General features: G+C 35.8%; 1 protein-coding gene across 2 annotated transcripts in view; it reads left to right on the top strand.

Annotated features, from left to right (window-relative positions):
• DYNC2H1 (dynein cytoplasmic 2 heavy chain 1) overlaps positions 1–21,344 on the top strand; it is a 346,577-nt gene that overhangs the window by 295,225 nt on the left and 30,008 nt on the right. For both annotated transcript variants that reach the window (XM_037065338.1, XM_037065337.1), the window contains 2 exons: positions 16,050–16,159; positions 17,159–17,240. In XM_037065338.1, the coding sequence (XP_036921233.1) occupies positions 16,050–16,159; positions 17,159–17,240 (192 nt within the window). The remainder of the gene's footprint in view (positions 1–16,049; positions 16,160–17,158; positions 17,241–21,344) is intronic.

Genomic DNA, 21,344 nt, shown 5'->3' with positions numbered 1-21,344 from the left:
CGTACACAGGCTCTGACAGTGAAATCTCAGATGTAGAACATTCAGTATTTGAGCTACCCTGAGCACTGCTCCTGTGTTCTGCAGCGACTATTTGAAACCTTTGTTACTTTTGTGAAGACCTCCATTCTGTCACTGGTTCCCCTCTTTCTTAGCAGACCACCTTTTCTTTACAGAGAAAATGCAAGCTATGAAACATGACCACTTGAAAATTCCTACCCTTCTTTCCCAGCTACCATCTGTGTGAACCCACCCTCCTCATTTTTGCTCTAATACAAAAGACATTGACTCCTGCTGTTTAAGGTTCGTCCTTAGAACTTCATTCCCTCTGCTCTCATGTCTTTAGGTGCTTCCTCCAAGAGATGGGTTGTTCTTCTATATTTATGTCTTTTCCTCTCTTCATACTGTATCCTGCCAGCCTACAAATGGCACTCCTTTAAAGGGACCAGGACTCATCTGAATGTTTGTTAGACTTAACAAGCTTTAGGTTATTGATTATTGAAGGAAAACTTACTGACTATAAAAGTGAGGTTAAAATGAGCAGGTAGAGAAGAACCAGGAACTCTGATTTAATCATCTACTGCTGTGTATATGCCTGGACATATACACAGGCATATACTATCAGTAAAAGCCAAAAGAATGGAAGGGAGAAGGGGGAGAAGATTGGAGAAGGCAGAGAAGGACAAATAGTTTATCAGTGTTCTTAAAAGAATACAAAATGCTCTGAAGGTCTTGGTATATTATAATTGCATGGCTGTGATAATTCACCACTTCATATACTTGTCAGTGTTCTTTGTTTTTGATTACTTTTATAAAGGGCAGAAAATTTATTTGTTGCAGTGGTATCCTATATTATACTATATGTATAAATAAACAGTAGTATGCTGTGTGCATGTAATGATGTATTGTTGGTACTGAAATTAATATTTTTAAAATTTTATGTAAATCGTCACATTTTTCTGGCATGATTTGTACTGAGTGTATCAAATACTGGTCATCAAAACTGAAAACTTTTCTACTATGTAATTTTCTTAAAAGTTTTATAGCCATTTAGCCTTTATTGAAATGCTAACATACCCCCTAACCCTCAAATAACTTTCAGGCTTAACAGTAGCTTATCTTGTATCCCTTCCAACCAGGGATTATGTAATATTCATTATTTCTATCACAACTTAGAGACTTTTTTATTTTGTTTTCCTGCCTTAATATTTTTTTCAGTTATAGATGCACAAAGAGATCCACACCCCTCCAAGGCTTTAATATTTGGGAATCAGTTTCCATCTATTGCAGGGTCTGTTAGGAGCTTTGTTTTCACATATGCTTGCTCTATGTCACAGATCCATACCCAGAGCAGCTGTGACGTTTAGAAGAGCAATGTAGCTACACAAGTGTGGAAGAAAGGGATGAGGGGAGGGAAGGATAGACACAGAGAACTGGAAATCCTACTTGCAAAGGAAAACAGCAGCTTTTGCTTTCTTATGAAAGTATAATGATCAGACTGAACCCAAAGAAGCACAGAGCTGCTTGAGCCCTGCCCCAGCCATAGTTTAACCCCTCCAAAAAACATAAATAAAATAAAATAATTTTTTAAAAAAGTCCTGGGTGGATGGTGCATTTAGTTGGAGCGCCATTTCATACACCAAAAGATTGTAGGTTTGATTCCTAGTCAGGGCCCATACTTGTGGGTTTGATCCCTGGTCAGGGTACATAGGGAGGTAACTAGTCAATGTTCTTCTCTCACATTGATACTTCTTTCTCTCTCTCTCTCTCTCTCTCTCTCTCTCTCTCTCTCTCTCTCTCTCTCTCTCTCTCCCCCCTCCCTCCCTCCCTCCCTCCCTCTCCCTCTCTTCTCCTCTCTCCCCCTCTCTCCCCCTCTCTTCCCCTCGCTTCCCCTCGCTCCTCTTCTCTCTTGCCCTCTCTCCCCCCCTTTCTTTTGTCTCCAAAATCAATAAATGTATCCTCAGGTGAAGTTTAAATTAGTTGATATCCCAGATCCTCTTGTTTCAGAGCATAATGTGGAGAAGCAGAACAAGCTGCTCTGAGTATTATGCATAGTGCCTGTTCAGTACCAGGGTTTTGTACAAATAAGGGTGGATCAAGGGTGGTGTTATCTATCTATTTATGTATTTATTTATTGAGTCAAAATATTATAAACAGCAACTTTATGCTAGGCTCTCAATAAAGTACTGGAAATGCAATGGTTAATAAGTACATATCGTTCCTATCTTGGTGCTAAACACTATGCTGTAGCTGCTGAATGTGGGATGATAAGTGAACTAGACGTACACTGTATCCCAAGAAGCTATTCTTACAGTTTATCAGAAGAGGCAGGCAACTGAATGACAACAGTAAGAGTGAAATGAGAGTGCAGTGTTTTGAAAGCAAATAGCCTGAGTACCTAACCTACATGGGAACAGGGAAGTGATGTTCAAGTGGAGAACTTAGTAGGAATAGACCAAGTGAAGAGGAGAGAGAAGAATGTGTCAGACAAGAGGAGGGCCAGAGTTAAGAATAAGCCTTGTGTTTTCAAGTAACTAAAAGCAGCCTAAAAGTAGAGTGTGAGAAAGGCAGGTATTGAGAGATGAAGCTGGAGGGGCAGGAAGGGCCGAGTCATGTCACTATATTAAGGAATTATATTTGATCGAAAGGCCAAAAAGGGCACCATTTCAAGCTATCAATGAGGGGAATCAGATTAAGTTTTAGAGTGATCCTTTTCCAATATGGATAGAGTCAAAGGTGGTATGAGGTTTAGGACGCTCCTGAATGCTGGTAATTTAAAGAAGCCAGGGAACCCTTAGGTACTCAGGCAATCTCGGCCAAAGGGAGTCTTGCAGGCAACCTGGTATTCATTCTCTGTTCTCCACTCTAAGATTATTAGAGCAAGGATTTTTTTTAATTCCACTGTATTTCCTATGCCTAGTATATTGTCCACTGAACAATGAATGAATAAATAAATGGACTAATGAATGAATAAATAAATGGACTAGATAGGTTATTCTCTTTGGGAACCTACAATTATTTTCCTATCTTCAAATTCTTTTGCCTTTTCTTTAGAGATAACATCTTATGAGACTTTCTTTGGTTCCTGATTTCCACACTCTCGTTTTTCTGTTGGGCTACAGAATAAGTCCCCATAGCCCATCTCCCCCATATACTCTGATTCTTCTGTGTTGATCACTTTAAATTCTAGCATGTTCTCTATCCAGTTTATAAATCTTATGCTGCCAGCATTTGCCACTGTTCTCTGTCTTCATGTGTTCAGCTTGTCACAGTTAGAGCCCTTGACTCTGCACCTGCAACTTTTATTCCAACCTAACTCAAGAACTGACTGTAAGTTAGGATTCACAGACTTTCATCTCCAATACCCACTTAGATCTGAATATGCTAAACAGACCCACTATTCTAGACATGTGAAATGGACTTTTGAATATTTCCCCATTATACTTCTGCTTACCAGACTTGGAGTGCCATGTGCCAATGGCAAGCTTTCACATGCTCATTTTTTTAGAACTGAGCTTCTGCTTAGGGCCTATATCTTTCATTTTAAAATTTATAATGACTTCTTCCCTAGCTGGTGTAGCTCAGTGGATTGAGCACCAGCCTGGGAACCAAAGGTTCACTGGTTCGAATCCCAGTCATGGCACATGCCTGGGTTGTAGGCCAGGTCCCCAGTAGGGGGCGTGCAAGTGGCAACCACATGTTTATGCTTCTCTCCCTCTCTTTATCCTTCCCTTCCCCTCTCTCTAAAAATAAATAATTTTTTTTACAAAAAGCCAGAAAGTTACAAGAAAACATGAGATTTTTAAAAATTAATTAAATTTATAATGACTTCTTACACTCCCCTCATTTTTTTTTCTTGGTATAACTCAAGCCAGTCAGTGACTAGTACATTTACATACTACTGCATCCTGTCATCTTTCAATCTTATAAAAGAATCTTATTGTTTGTAGCAGCCACTAGGGACCTTGAAGTCTGGGGAGATTGAAACAATAAATAGAGTTACTTATTTATTTATTTTCTCTGTATTCCTCCACTGAAATGGAAGCTTCGTGAGGAGAGAAATTTATGCTTATTCACTCTTCTATCCAAAAAATGTAGAACAGTGGTTTGCACAAGTAGGCTTTTCAATAAATTTCCGTTGAATACATGAATGATTTAGTCAATCTTAGGGTTATTCTCTAGCAAACTGACATATATCTTTTTCATGTTTCCCAGTCATCATGATCTAGCCTCCCAAGCTGCATTCTACAATACCCATCATTTATTTGAGATTTTAGCTTCTGTCTAAATCTGTCCAGTGAAGATTTTTTTAATTTTTATTTATTTATTGTTAGAGAGAGGGGAAGGGAAGGAGAAAGAGTGGGAGAGAAACATCAATGTGTAGTTGCCTCTCATGTGTTTCCTACTGGGGCCTTGGCCTGCAGCCCAGGCACGTGACCTAAGTGGGAATCAAACGGGCGACCCCTTGCTTCACAGGCCTGTGCTCAATCAACTGAGCTATACCAGCCAGGGCAAAATTCTTGTTTTTACCCTCCTCTACAGTCTAACATTTAAAGACTGTTTTTATTTTGTCTTGAGATTCCAAAGTTTAAAAGTACTTTTTATTAAAATTACAATGTTTATTTTTTAACCATTTTCTGAGGTGTTTTACTTTATTTTTTAAGATTCTTCAGTACTTTACATTCCTAAAAAAGTGAAGTCTATATCCTAACTTATCCTAGTTAACTCTCACAGTATTTTACACATAGTAGGTACTCCACAGTATCGTTTATAAGAATACTTACATAAACAAAATTGTAAAAGTGGTCTGTGTCTGGTCTAAGACCTCCAGCATCCCTTATATACTATACTCAGGTAGAATAGTTGCCTTATGGCTATTTTTATTTATATGCATTCATTAATTTTTTCATTCATTCAGTGAATATTTATTGAGCTTTTATGATGTGCTATCTACCTAAGTGCTGGAAATTCACAGCAGAGAAGAAAATAAGAAATTCTTGCCAACAGAAACTCTGTAGTTAGTGAAGGTGATAGAAATATAAACAAATAAATATATTAGTATTGGAATTGCATAGAAAAATGTATCTTGGCCCAAAACCTGAGATTTAAGATTAATATACAGCCAAACTGTAAATTGGATTACCATCATCATAAAATAAACTTATGGTATATATCTGAAATTCTATCCAAAATGCAGGTATTGATGTAGCGGGAGTATTATAAAATTTTAGGAGTCAAATTTTATACAGAGACAGTAATTTCTCAACACTGTCAACTGATAAATTCTGCCTGTGGTCAACTATCTGGCACATTTAGAATACTAAACAGTAGGCCATGGTCTGTGATGATATGCAGTGTGATAGAAGCAACCCCATAAGCCATGCTGTTGGTGCTGCTTGCAGAAGATAAATCTTGGTTCTAGAAATATGACAGTAGAGCAACATAATTGGCTTTCAGCATAGCAAAATTCTCCCTGAATTTTTATCTGCATCTCAGCTTTCATCACATGCATACTAATTTCATCATCTCCCTGGAGTAGCATAATAAGGATCTTTACAGCAGAGAACATGCAGAGCATACTTAAACTCTTATGACAAATTTGGTTTCTTAAAGAATGAGCAGATTCTAGCAACAAACTACTTTCCCTGCAAGTAAGGAGAGATTCTGTTAGTAATTCCTGCTGTGTTGTTGCCCTTATTTTTAAAATAGTGCTTCAGATGTTTTCAGTAGGCTTTCCTTGGTTCACGCAGCCACTTTTACCAGTTAAAAGCTTCTATTACATATTATTTGAACATAATCTATTTGTATCTAACAAGACAATTGCAAAATTTCTTTTATGTCTTACAGTTTTATCTTTGGCTAAAGAACAACAATAATGGTGATTGACAGTTTTTCTGTTATAGTTAGTGAGTCTGTCCTATCAAATACTGTTAATATTTCTGAAAATATAGGATAAAGCTATAAAGAAAACACTGTGTGCTTTTAATTTCCAAATCAATTGTAGGTTTTGCAAAATTTCTTCCATTGTCAATGATAATTGAATACTGATTTTCTATTCTATAATATATCTTCTATCAGATTCACTTTATTGACATATATTTGCAAACTGGAAAACTTCACAAACAAGGAAAATGGTGATAGGTTTTATTATTAAGTTACATGTTGTTACTTTAAAAGGATTTTGCAATATATATGCTTATCTAATTGTCTATTGCACATAATTTTGAGGTAGGATATTTAATACCACCAATAATATTTTTTGTATATAGTAAAATAGTTTAGTAAACTATATTTCAATAATATGTTTGCTAGGAAGAATCTTGAACCTAAGATCCACAGGTTAAAGAAATCTCAAAATTCCTTGTATGTCATAGCCTGAAAATGATTTGTAATCTATATCGATGATGTTGTCAAGCTTTTTTTTCCTAAACCTTCATGGATGCAAAAACCTGAATTTAGACATTGTTCCTAAGTAATTATTCTTTTAGATGTCTTTTGGTTTGAAATTTTGTGAGAAAATAAATATTTGATCTACTTAATTCCTTTTTAAATTTTTTATATCTGGATTGAAGATGGTTTATACTGGATATATTTGTAGATGATATTAGGGGGCATTTTCTCCTTGAAATTTTGAGGTGTCAGAGATAATTCATTTTGAAGTATTTCATTGTTGTTTCATCCTCACAAGGTAGCAAGTGTGCCCAGCTGGGGCTAACCATTGAAATATTCCTCATTATATAGAATTAAATCACCTACCACTGAATTTTGCTCTTAAAAGTAATTTTATTTAGTGTTTTCAAAGTATGCCAAGCAATTTCACAAAGATCTGGATCAGCATAGCCAGATAAGTATATTATTGTTCGTATTAGTTAAATTCTTATTACTGTTCCTTAGCTAAAATGTTTCTAACAGTATTCCTAAAATATATCTATATTCTTTTAATACTTGTATTATTATTCATATTTTTCTACTTATTGAACTCTAAAGTTTTTAATTTTTTATATAAAACTAACAGTTTTTACAATCATTTTTTAAATTTCACTCTTGCAATAATGAATACATATCAAAGTTTAGACTAAAATAATTTAACCTATAAGCACATAAGGGATTATTTTCACTCTAAGTGGCATATAAAATGGCCATCTAAATATGATAGTAAGTAATCTAATATTTAAAATAAATCTAAATGGAATGCCTTATTGACATTAAGAACTTTGTTACACTTATTAAATAGGGTAGTAATATTTGTGCTCATACAAATACATATATTGCCCATTTCTAGGCTGTCAGAACAATTTTAAGGTAGGCACTTATTTTTTATTGGGCCAACAAGAAAGTGAAGGCAAATAATAGATCTTGGTCAAACACTGAAGTTAAACTGAGTTTTATTTCTAGTAAACATCAAGATACTATAAAGAAAAATATAGATTAAAGTAGCTGGAAAGTGAGTGTGGAGAGGTTAACACCTTAGAATGAGTGGTCAGGTTAAGTCCGCTCTTAATGGGCGATATCTAAACAGAGACTTTAGTAAGAAAGCAAAGTGAGAAAGTAAGTAAGTGAGTAAGAAAGCAAACCATGAACATCTTGCTGGGGGTGGGGGGAATCTAGGCAGAAAGACAAGCACATGCAAAATCTTTGAGAAAGGAATGTACTTTCTTGCTTAAGGAATAAGAAGGAAGCCAGGGTGGCTGGAACATGGCTAACTGGGTCACCAAGGTCCCTGACATAGGTTCATGAAGGCTTTGGCAAGAGGCTTTAAATTTAGTCTGAGTGATGAGAAGTCAGTGGATGGCTGAGATTAGAGGATTAAAAGGCTATTCTATTGGTGTGTGAAGAACAGACTGTAGGAAAGAAAAATGGGAGCAAGCTAATGCAACTGAGGTTATGATGGTGTTATGGATTAGAGTGGAAAATGTGGCAGTGAAGAAATGGTAAGTTTTGTTGTTAGACCTGTGGATTTGGCCATGGGGCATGGGAGAGAGATGGGAAGAATGATTTCAGGGTTTCGGCCCAAGCAATTGGTTGGGTTTTTCACTGAGTTGAAGGATACAGTGATAGAGCAGGTTTCTCAGGGAAGAGGGAGATGGTTTTACAAATTAAGAGTTCTGATTTGAACATGTTAAGCCTAGATACCTTTTAGACATCAAGGTGAAAATGTCAGAGAAGTAGGTAAATGATAGAGGTTGGAGTAAGAGATTTAAAATTGAGAGTCATCAGCATATAAAGATGGTCTTTAAAAGCATTGGGCTGACCAAATAGTGGGCCCTGACACACTGCAGTACTGAGAAATCCAGATAAGGAGGAGGAGCCAATAATGAAGACCAAGTAGTACTAGTCAGGAAAACAGATGAAAGACTTGGAGACAATGGTGATCAAGAACCCAAGAGAAGAAAGTGTTTTGAAGGGTCACAGTCATCAACTGAGACCATAGACAGTTTTTAAAGGAATTTTGTTATGAGGTGTCTGTCACAGGTACATATAAGATGGTAGCTGGTGGGGTGAAGGACCCAGGAAGAAGTTTTTCTTTAGTATTGCGTATGCCTGATTTTTAGTATGAGAGATATTTCACCATTCTGTATCCAATAAAGATAAAAAACTAACAATGCAAGAAAAAAGGAATTAATTTTAGGAGTGAAATTCTTGGAAAGAATTAAAAATAGGTTCTTGTACACATGGGAAGGATTGGTCTTGAATGGGAACTTGGTCTAATCATAAATTATAACTTATCATTAGGAAATGATAAGTTGTAATTTATAACTTATCAAATAGAGGCTACCCTATTTACAGGAAATGGCCTGCAAATAGGGTAGCCTCTCAATTTCTGGTTTGCCACACTAAAAATTAAGTACCATGCAAAAGGCATTACTGATAATCTTACAGTTTCTCACAAGATTCTCCGTGTTCAGGTTCTTCATGAAGCCTGTTTGGGTTTAACGCATGCAACTTAACTCATGCATGTCTTTGGAAAAGTCAATAAAACAGCAAAGATAATAAAAATTTGTTCTCCAAAGTTTTCTCTATAAGGTCATGAAAGAAAATCACGGGATTCTATTGTAAAATAACACTCCCTTGTGTCGAATATTGAGCATGGAAACACAGATTTATGGTTTTTAGTTTTTTCAAATTAAAAAATATCCTGTTTAGCTAGACTTTCTGGTATTCTAATAGGTGTATATATTGAGGGTAGAAGAATAGTAAAGGTTTCCTGTTCTAAAGGTAAGATAAATGGGTATCTGGTTTGTTCCTAATCAGTCAAGTCCATGTCTGTTAAGTTAATATTGTAAACAAGCTAGCAAAAATCATCTAATCAAGACAGTTGTAGAGGCTAAAGTTTTCCTCGCGCCCTTTGTACACACCCTTTGAGGTTTGGGGTTTGTTGTTGCCGCTGCTGCTGCTGGGTCAGTCATCTGTACCATGGGCGGGATCCAGTTAGCAGAACCCGACTAGACAGTAGTTTACATTTTAAAAATTAGACCAGTCAACTATTGAGTTAGAAGATGTAAGCCTCTAGGTATCTATCATGCTCTTACCAAATTCATCCTAGATGTTAATTTGTTCCAGAATCTGTATTCATTACTAAGCCACATGGTCATAATTTGTTCTTCTTAAAAAGTTTATCTTAGCTATTTTTTATTTAAGGCAATGAGAATTATGTAATAAGCTTTCAATTTCATAAGTACCTAGGTTTATTACTACTGTTTTATTTATTTTGCATATCTCACTAATTTGAGTGAGATTTTTTGGTTCTTTCCTTATTTTGTTAAAAATGTGGGTTGTTTTTTGTTTGTTTGGGAGGGTTTTTAAAAAATATTTTTGACAAATATTTTGCCAGATATTTTTGACAATCCAGATATTAATAGCTATTAAAGTGGGACCCAAAGTACTGGAAATTTTTGTTTTTCTTTTTTTATATTATTTGCAATTTGCCTAATAAATAATTGATAATATACCTTAGTCATTTTTTAAAATACCAGAAATACTTATAAAGAATGCCTAACAATAAATTGCAAATAGTTTGAAAATCCTTCAAAAGTGTCCTTTTTCAACCCCATGGAGGCAGATATTGTACTCAGTATGCCAGGGGTTACAACAGAAAGAAAATAGCCCTTGCCCATGTGACTCAGTTGGAGCATCATCCCACACACCAAAAACTTGCTGTTTCGGTTCCTGGTCAGGGCACATACCTAGATTGCACCTCAGTCCCAGGTCGGGGTGCATGTGGGAGGCAACCAATCAGTGTTTCTCACATCAATATTTCCTTCCTTCTCTCCCTCCTTTTCTCTCTAAAATCAATAAATGTATTAAAAAAACCAGGAAGAAAGCATTAACATCATGTGGAAAAATTAAGATATTAAGTTTAAAGAAATAGTAAGCAAAGGGAAGAGATTACTATATTATCTGTAGGTTTTTGCACTGAAATAAATGTGGGTGTTCAGGTTGTGTATATTTTTTTCTACAATACCATTTAGCAATGTCAAGTTCTATTTATAAATCATTGGGTGGAGGAATTTCCTAGTCTAGTTAATATTGTTTCTAAACAGATATCTTATAAGAAAATACCACCTATTTTACTATGGCTCCAAATCTACTCACTAATCCTGGCATTCACATTTTACAGAATGGCTAGCATCTTCATAAGGAGTTTAAAAATGAATAAAGGTTAAATTGCCACAAAAAAGGTCTTATTTTCAAACATGATTTCCCTGCATTAGGAGGAGAAATGTAAGTGATTAAGAAATCTTCCCCAGCCTACTAGGCATCTAGATCCACATTGAAGAATGGTAGGGCACAGAGAGATTTCTTGTGGTTTAGGCAGCTTTCAGCATGTCTCTAAATTTGGTGGGGATGAGAGTGGCCCAGAACATCAGAATGTATTTATAAGAATATAGAATGCATTCATGTAATATTGAAGACTCAAAAGCCAGCACACCTCTTCCTTTCAAAGTTGATTGAAATAAATTGCCTAAAAATATGAAAATGGGAAAATGAAATTTTAGATTTTTTTAGATGATTTGCTTTAAAACACTGACAAAAAAGCAACATCAGTAAAGTGCTTACTTTATGAAAACTTTAACCAGTTTCATGGTGGGGTGGGGAGAGCTTTTGAATTAACTTGACCAACCTGACCTTAGATTCTCTCTTTCTTTCCTCATTCCTATTAGTAGTGTGCAGTTTTATACATAAAGGTAAAACATATAGAAAATTTGTTGTGTTGAAATGGTAGAATTACAGACGATATCTTTTGATGTGGTGGTATTTGAACAGAGTCTTGAAGAAAGTAAGGAAATTGCACCTGCTAAAGAATGTTTCAAGCTGAGGGAATAGCAAATACTCTGAGGCAGAGAGTTGTTTTATTTTATTTTCATTTTTATTTTTTTTCAAAAAGGCAGTCAGAGAAGGCAAAGGTTAGAATGTTATGAGTTGGGAGAGGGAGATTGGAATTGGGGCAGGAGCAGGCAATGAGGACCCTGTATGCTGATATAAGGACACCTTTTTTTACTTTTAGGGAAGTATATGTTATAATTATTATGTAGTTATGTTATGTTACTGATGTCATAATAATTACTATTAAGGCCATAATTTTACTCATTGAATTTGATTTTTCTCAGCCTAAACTCTAAAATTGTCCTCAGCAAGATATGGCAATTTATAAGCTAATTTTTCACTGAATAATATTAAAATAAATCATCAATTTTCAGAAATTGACAATTTTCAAAGCAACCAACTGAAAGGTAAAAGTTGTCAGATTGGATAAAATAAAATTTAATGGCATTAGGCATCAAGGCATTGTACTTTAAATGTAGAATGGTGAATAAAGATATACTACGATAGCACTAATCAAAGCAAAGCTTGTGCAACTGTATTAATACCAAACAGTTTTCAAAGTAAAGACTATAATGAAGGATATTGATGGTTATTTTATCATTATAAAGTGATTAAGTCATCAAGAGAACATAATACCAAACTTTCACATATCTAATAATAGTTTCACATGCAAAAACAGAAAAATTGATACTTCTGTGAGGAGGAATAGGTAAATCGACGAAGTTGGAGATTTCAACATACCTCTTCCAATAATTGACAGAATAAGTAAACAGAAAATCGGTAAGGATATAGAATTCTTGAACAACATTATTAACTAATTTAACTGACACTTAGAGACCATTCCAACCAATAACAACAGAATATATGTTCTTTTCAAGTACACACAGAATTTTACCAAGATAGATATATACATAGATCAAACTAGTCTGGAATAATCTAAGTGTATTTAATCCACATAAAGTTTGCTTTCAGAAATAAAATTAAGGTAGAAATTAATAACAGGTTTGTAGAAAATTTCCAAATATTTGGAAATTAAATACCTACTTTTAAATAACTCATGGGTCAAAGAAGATATAACAGAAACTTAGAAATTAATTTAGCTAAATAAATGTCAAACCACAACACATCAAAATTGGGAGATGTAAAGAATTAAAGTCAGTGTAAATGGATAGCCAAACATTAATGGGTAGATTCTTTTTTTGTGTGGATATATTCTTAACTACAGTTTATTCAATACATGTTTTAAAACAGTTCTCTAAAATTGGTAGGCAAGGTTACCTTATTAATGAAGTATGTAAAGCAAGAAATTGTTTTTTAAAGATCACGTAATGAAAATGATTAGAAGTCCAGGAAGCTGTTTCAACTCAATCTTGTTCTCTTGAACTCCAGGCAGATTTTTCTTTTTAAATTATTTTTATTGACTGATTTGAGAGAGAGAGAGAGAGAGAGAGAAGAGAGAGAGAAGGAAACAAGAAGTGTCTATTTATGTTCCACTTATTTATGCATTTATTGGTTTGATTCCTTTATGTACCCTGACTGGGGATTGAACCCTTAACCTTGGTGTATTGGGGCGATACTCTAACCAACTGAGCTACCCAGCCCAGGGCAAGCAGACAGATAGGTTGTAGGCCAGTCCCAGCTGAAATAATGTATTATGATATTATTCCTTCAATGTTTGTTCTATGTATTCAAATACTGTTTTTACATAAGTAGGTTACATAAATACACTATGCATACATTTTTAGATTCTGGTAAATTCATTAGGACATGAGCATATACCAGTGTCATTAAATATTCTTCAAAGGTGACTTTCTATTGTTACACAATTTTTATTGTATTTATGTACCATAATTTAATTAGCTAATACTTATTAATAGCTGATTTTTATTTTTTATAAATTATTCTAGTTTGTTATAATTATGCTTCCAATTTCCTAATATGATAAATAATTTTAAGAGAGCAAACCGTATGTGATCATCTCTAGATTATTACCTTAAAATACATTTCAAGAAATGTATTTTCTTGAAATGAAATACATTTCAAGAAATGAGTAAAATAACTTGAATATGTTTAAAGCATTGGCACATTTTACCAAATTGTTTTATAGAAATATTGTACCAGTATACATTTCCACTAAAATTTTATTCATCTTGCATACTTACTAACATTTCAGTATTATCATTCCTCATCCTGATAGCCTTAAAAATATAACTTAGTTTTAAAATTTGCATAATTATTAAGGATGATCTATCTTACATGTTTTAATAAACATGTAAATCATCTATCATTGTGTTAACATTATTAATTCGTTTTCTTATTTGTGGAAAATAACTATATTAATTAAACATTAATGAAGTATAAAAATCCATCAGCCACACTCTAATTTTTAATTAGTTTGAACATGTGCACACCCATTTATGGCAAAAACTTCTGGAGGGTTTTTTTTTTAAGATTTTGTTTATTTGCTTCTAGAGAGAGGGGAAGGGAAGGAGAAAGAGAGGGAGAAAAACATCGATGTGTGGTTACCTCTTTCACGTTCCATACTGGGGACCTGGCCTACATCCCAGGCATGTGCCCTGACTGGGAATCAAACCTGCAACCGTTTGGTTCGCAGTCTGTTGCTCAATCCAGTGAGCTACACCAGGCGGGGCTCTTTTGGGGTTTTTAAATTCAAAATTAATTTTAAAGACTTTAATGAGATAATGGTATAATTTGAAATCTCTGTAAATATTTTTAAAAACAACTGTTTTAAAATAACAGAAATTGCCCTGGCTGGTGTAGCTCAGTGGATTGAGTGCAGTCCTGCGAACCAAAGGATCGCGGTTTGATTCCCAGTCAGGGCACATGCCTGGGTTGCAGGCCAGTTCCCAGCAGCGGATGCACGAGAAGCAACCATACATTGATATTTCTCTCCTTCTCTCCTTCCCTTCCCCTCTAAAAATAAATAAAATCTTTTTTTTAAAGATTTAAAAATCTTTTTTAAAAATAACAGAAATAAATATTATCATGTAAGCATCTTTCTTGACTGTTTAGGTAATAGAAATAGAAGGCAGATAATAGAATGAACATATTTGATAGGTAGTAAATAATATGTACTGTGCATAATTTTAAATTATTTGATTGAAAGTAGATACTTTTAAATGAGGATATATTTTTTTAAAGATTTATTTATTTATTTATTTATCTTTAGAGGGGAAGGAGAGGGAAAGAAACATCAATGTATGGTTGCCTTTCATGGGTCCCCTGCTGGGAGTTGGCCTGCAGGGAACCGGTCTGCAACCCAAGCATGTGCCCTGACTGGGAATCGAACCGTGATCCTCTGGTTCGCAGGCCCGTGCTCAATCCACTGAGCTACACCAGCCAGGGCTGAAAGTAGATACTTTATGAAGTGGTATTATCATAAAGGATAATATATCCAAGAAGCAATATTATACTTTGTTAAATGATCTCTAGTTTTACACATAAAATCAACATATTTTCAGTTGGTCAGAGAACATAGGAACACTTTTGTTACAATGTAGGAGTAGTAGTCAAGTGCATTAATATAAAATACAAACACACTAGCTGTGGCAATTTTAACTTCTCTCATTCTAGACCTGGCTGACAAGTGTAAATGCTTGGGTAGTTAACAGGGTGTTACAGTACATGAGACACAGCCTTTCTGCACTGTAATAAGTTAACACAGTTTTTTCTTACACTGTTTATAAAGCATGCATAATAAATTACTCAGTAAATGAGAATTCTGCATGTTTTTCATAGCTGACATTACTATGGTATCATCTCTATACACCAGATGAAATAACAGACTGATTCAAAAGTCATCAGTAAGCTATCTTCCTCTTAAGGCACATAGCACCCTCAGCAAATATTACAGAGAAACAAATCACATAATGCTGCCTGAGTTTATTACCCGACTCCAGCACTTACTAACTCTGTAACCTTGGGCCTGACTTTAAGCTCACCATATCTCTATTTCATCATTGTGAAATGGGATATTAATACTGACTTTCAGGGTTGTGGTAAGCATAATTTAGTCAATACATGGAAAATATATAGTAAAAGTTGCACAAAATTGCATGTTATTTTTGTTTTTGTTCCAAATGGCAATTTAATTGTACTCATTAAGCATTCTTTATCATTATGTATTATTTTTCTAAATGGAGTATAATTTGCTCTACCAAATGGCAGATAAGTAGAAAAGACTATTTAAAAACATCACTTAACAAGAAACTATTTTTTCCTGGACATTAACCTCCACTGTAATACTTGATTCAGCAAACTGGCAGACTCACTGTCAGATCTAAAGCTGGAACCCTCATTCGGTTTGCATTGCCAAGACTGGGGGGCCCTGGGGCCTCTGGAGTCAGACCCAGAGGCTCAGTGTCTGCTAAGCATGCTTTGAGAGGCGAGTCACCACGAAAAGTGCCAACCCAACTGAAACAGCACATATTAGATTAATTTTCATATTTTATACTTTTCATTTTGAGTAGATTTTTCCAATAAAAAGGAAGCTTTTTTTGTGATGAATGGATATCAAAAACTATAACTGGTTTCACAATGTATAGTGGATATCTTTTTTTTCTATAGACACCCTTTGAAAACATTTAGAAACAGCATAACTTTCTAAATGAAAATGACTTCAGCATAATAATCCTTTAATAGATATTTTTATCTTTCAAACATACAAAGTTTTAAAATGTATGTATGTTTGTGTTTTTCTCCTTTAGAGCTGGGTAGAGAAAGCGGAAAAACAGGCTCTTCTCACTGATACACTTGACCTCTCAGAACTCTTTCACCCAGACACATTTCTCAATGCTCTTCGCCAAGAAACTGCAAGGTAATTAAAAGGAAATGTTTATTTACCTGTGAGGGTAATTATACTTCACTTTATTCACTTCTCATTACATCCCTTTAATTGTCAAGAAATAAATTATTGTTGAATCCAGATAGTTGTGTTATTTCCTAATATGTGAGTTTTAATTATAGAGTTGACTTTTAGTTTAAAAGGTATTGCTTTAATTATGATGTGTTTTTTACTAGAATGGAAAAGGTAAAATTGAACTTTTAAAATTTGGTTATTTATTTATCTAGACCTTTTGTAAACAGTATGGTAGGGCAAAGTCAAATGGAGCTAATTAAAGATAAATGAAATAAAGTTAAGTAAAATTTTGAATATAATTTTTCATACTGTTCACATTTGAATTGCTCAAAAAGCTACATGTGGCTAGTGGCTATTGGACTGCTTGAAAACGTTTTTATCTTTGTAGAAAATTCTGTTGGATGGTGGTAGCCAGGCTTTTTCATAGGGAACAGTAGGTGATGATTAAGTTATTTTTTGACACATTTGCATAGTGTCAAAATTTTTTGACAAATTTTGACATAATTGCATGTATAGTCTATAATTTTTAACAAAGATAGAATGGGAAAAAAGGGACACTTCCAAAAATATAGTGGATAAAATTTAGTTGTTCAGTGATTCAGGGACATTTTAATTTATAATGCCTGAGGATCATATTATAAATATTAATATTTCAGTTCAGCTAATAAACATTTATTCCACACCCTTCAAATGTCTGAATTTGAGGATGATGGTCAAAATGGAAGGTGTGAAATAAAGGCCCTACGTGCAAGGAACATGTACATTCTTGAAGAGGAGACTGACATAACATCAGTTAACTTAAAATGTAGGGAGAATTCTGCCTTAGGAGATTTTTATTGCTCATACATTGTAAACACTTTAATTTTAAATAAATAAGTATATCTATCCTCTATTACTCTTTATATTGTCCTTCCCGAGAATTACTTCTTTCTAACATTTGATGCTTTATTTTTACAGGGCAGTGGGCTGTTCTGTGGATAGCCTTAAATTTGTAGCCTCTTGGAAAGGTCGACTGCAAGAAGCAAAGCTGCAGATTAAGGTATTATACTAATTTTAAATGTTTTTCTGATTCTTAAAATTACATTTTTACCAACTATGATGAAAATATTCTGTAATTCCAATCTCAAAGTCATCTATTTTTATAATGTAAGATTCACCGAGATAGATTGTATTACCTACGTGAGAAATCACGTAAGTTAAGATTTAGCATGAGGACTTGTACAAAATACTTTTTCTAAGGCAAAAATAAGAACCTTAGAGATACAACATATTTGAAAATAATGACAAAAGATGATGCAAACCTCGAAGTTATGTTAGATTACCTTTTCTAAAATTCAATAAATATTTACTATAAATAAAGGATGTGGAAATATAACATATAAAAATAGACTAGGAGATCCAGGAGATGGTGGTGAAGTATGTGGAAGTTACTGACCTCCTTCCAAGACTAAACTGGTATTAAAACTAAAATAATAGAGTGATCATGTGAATAACCAACCAAAGACTAGCTGAAAAGTCTTAATCACCAAGGATTTACAGAAGAATCTACATTAAGAGTGGTTGGAAGGATGGAGACATGAAAAGGGCTAGCCCTGCTCTTGTACATGGTGGCTGAGATTCTGCAGGGATATTTCAGCTACAGAGGACTCCAAGAGGAGCATGGGGCCTCAACCCCAAGCCAGGCTTCCCAGCCCAGAGCACCTGAGCCAGGAAGAGGTGCCCATATGACATCTGACTATGAAAATCAGTGGGGATTCTGTCTACCAGGGAGAGATGGAAGTCTGCTAGAAACCAAAGTACCTTGTTAAAGATCTAGTGCACAAAATCTCTTTCACAGCCGCTTACCCTAGGTTCCAAAAGAGGAAAGGTGGGGCAGACTAGAGCTGTGTGAAGAGATGGATTTGTGGCTCCAGTGAATTGCTGAAGGGACAGCTGCCAGGATCTCTTCACAGAGTCTCTTTCACACACTGCAGATACTGTATTTTGCCTGGGGAACTCCAGTAATTTTACCCTCTGGGCTCCCTGTAGCGCCACACAGCTCACACCTGGGCCAAGGTGTGGCGGTCCAGGCAGATTAGGGGGTGTCAGTGATAACTTGTGTGGCTCTGAGGTGAAGCCCATTAGCTTACCTTCTTATCATTCTGGCCACCTCACCTCCCCATCATAGGCAATCCACCAGCCCCACCCTCCTGACTCCTGGTGGCCTCACATTGTGGAGCTTGGGCTCTCTCGAAGTTCCTAGCAGAATCTGAGACAGACTCTTTCAAGTGGCTCTAAGAGGGACTGATTTATCCCTTGCAACCTGACTGTGTAGAGCCCTCCCTTCACAAGGCCCAGTCTTGGTCTGTTTGAACCAAACTCTGCAGGCCTCACCCTAATGACTCCTTAAGACCCTGCCCCTCCACGAAGGTCTATGGGCACTCAGTGGGACTTTCGCTGAGTTTCTTCAGACCCAGTACTGGCACTAAATTTGAACCCGTATTAAACTTGCCCCAACCTGGTGACTCACTGAGAACCTACCTCATGCAACTTGACTATTGCCAGAGGTTCTATCAGTGTCTGAGCCCAACAGGCAGTTAGCAGGCCGAGTCAGGTAGAGGCATATCTTGGAGTGCCTTGTGCCTATTGCTTACCTGCCCGCAGGCTTGGTACTGGCTTTGTACTTGGTACACAGCTTGGACCTTCTCATACACACACACGTCCAGCAGAGGAAGCCACAAACTTTGGATCACTTTGTATCACCCAACAGGTTCCCTGGGGCCAGTCATAGGCAGCATCTGATGTTGACCTGCAATAGAGTCCCTTGCAAGAGGTGCGAGAACAAACATACCCATTTGCCGCTTGAGGAAACATCAGAACAGTACCCAAATACTTTCACAAGTGGCATATCCAAAGAAAGATCTCAGCAAGCACTAAGCCCTGCTGAGCCAAATTTCACTTCTTTTTTTTTTATTTAATTCTTGTTCAAGTACAGTTTTCTGTCTTACATTCCCAGCCCTGCCCACCCACCCCCCAGTGCTCCCAACTTCCCTCCCATTTCCACCCCCTGCCTTAGTTCTTGTCCATGTATCCTTTATACTTGTTCATGTGAGTCCTTCCCCTTTTCCCCTGTGATTCTCTCCACTATCCCCTCTAGTCCCTGTCAGCCTGATCTGTATTCCAGTGTCTTTGGTCATATTTTGCTTGCTTGTTTGTTTTGTTGTTTAGATTCCTGTTAAAGGTGATATCATAAGGTATTTGTCTTTCACCACCTGGCTTATTTCACTCAGCATAATGCTTTCCAGTTCCATCCATGATGTGGCAAAGGGTAGTAGCTCCTTCTTTCTTTCTGCTGGATAGAATTCCATTGTGTAAATGTACCATAGTCTTTTGATCCAGTCATTTACCGATGGGCATCTGGGTTGCTTCCAGCTCTTGGCTATTGTAAATTGTGCTGCTATAAACATTGGTGTGCATAGGTTCTTTTGGATTGGTGTTTCAGGATTCTTAGGATATACTCCTAACAGTGGAATTGCTGGGTCAAAAGGCAGGTTCATTTTTAGTTTTCTTAGAAAATTCCATACTGTTTTCCATAGTGGGTGTACCAGTCTGCAATCCCACCAACAGTGAGCTAGGGACCCCTTTTCCCCCACAACCTCTCCAGCACTTGTTGTTTGTTTCTTTGTTTATGATGGACATTCTGACTGGTGTAAAGTGGTATCTCATTGTGGTTTTAATTTGCATTTCTCTGACAGCTATCGATATTGAGCATCTTTTCATGTGTCTCTGTATCCTCTGTATGTCCTCCTTGGAGAAATGTCTGTTCAAGTCCTTTGCCCATTTTTTAATTGGGTTGCTTGTCTTCTTTGAGTAGAGTCGTGTGAGTTCTTTGTATATTTTGGAGATTAAACCTTTGTCTGAGGTACCATTGGCAAATATGTTTTCTCAAACAGTTGCTTCTTTTTATCTTGATACTGTTTTCCTGAGCCATGCAGAAGATTTTAATTTTGATGAGATCCCATTTGTTTATTCTTTTCTTTATGTCCCTTGTTCTAGGGGACGTATCACTAAAAATCTTGCTGCGTGAAATATCTGAGATTTTCCTGCCAATGCTCTCCTCTAGGACTTTAATGGTTTCCTGGCTTATATTTAAGTCTTTTATCCACCTTGAATTTATTTTGGTGTCTGGTGTAAGTTGGTGCTCGAGTTTCATTTTTTTGCATATAGCTGTCCAGTTCTCCAAATAGCATTTGTTGAAGATGCTATCTTGATTCCATTTCATGTTACTGCCCCCTTTGTCGAATATTAATTGACTGTACAGATTTGGGTTTGTTTCTAGGCTCTCTGTTCTATTCTATTGGTCTATGTGCCTGTTTTTATGCTGGTACCAGGCTGTTTTGATTACAGTGGCCCTGTAATACACTTTGATATCAGGTACAGTGATCCCTCCTACTTTGTTCTTCTTTCTCAAAATTGCAGCTGCTATTCGGGGTCTTTTATGGTTCCATATAAATTTTTGAAGTGTTTTTTCTATGTCTGTGAAATATGCCATTGGTACTTTAATAGGTATTGCATTGAATCTGTAAATTGCTTTGGGTAGTATGGACATTTCGATGATGTTAATTCTTCTAATCCATGAACACGGTATATGTTTCCATTTGTTTGTGTCTTCCTTGATTTCTTTCTTCAGTGTTGTGTAGTTTTCTGCAACAGGTTTTTTACCTCCTTGGTTAGGTTTATTCCCAGATATTTTATTTTTATTTTTGCTATATCGAATGGGATTTTTTTCTTGATTTCTGCTTCTGCTATTTCATTGTTGATATACAAAAATGCCTTTGATTTCTGGATATTGACTCTGTAACCCAGTGTTTTGCCAAATTCATTTATTAGTTCGAGCAGTTTTTTGGTAGAGGCTATAGGATTTTCCATGTACACCATCATGTCATCTGTGACAATGCCAGTTTTGTTTCCTCCTTTCCGATTTGAATGCCTTTTATTTCCTTTTCTTGTCTGATCACTGTGGCTAGAACTTCCAGTACTATATTGAATAGAAGTGGTGAAAGTGGACAACCTTGTCTTGTTCCTGATCTTAGTGGAAAAGATTTTAGTTTTTGCCCATTGAGTATGATGTTGGCTGTAGGGGTTTCATATGTGGCCTTTATTA

The sequence above is a fragment of the Sturnira hondurensis genome, unplaced genomic scaffold, assembly GCF_014824575.4.
Source record: "Sturnira hondurensis isolate 20B ecotype Veracruz unplaced genomic scaffold, ASM1482457v3 Scaffold0015659, whole genome shotgun sequence".
Taxonomy (NCBI): domain Eukaryota; kingdom Metazoa; phylum Chordata; class Mammalia; order Chiroptera; family Phyllostomidae; genus Sturnira; species Sturnira hondurensis.
Note: the sequence above shows the minus strand (reverse complement) of the source record. Positions and strands in the feature narration are given on the sequence as shown.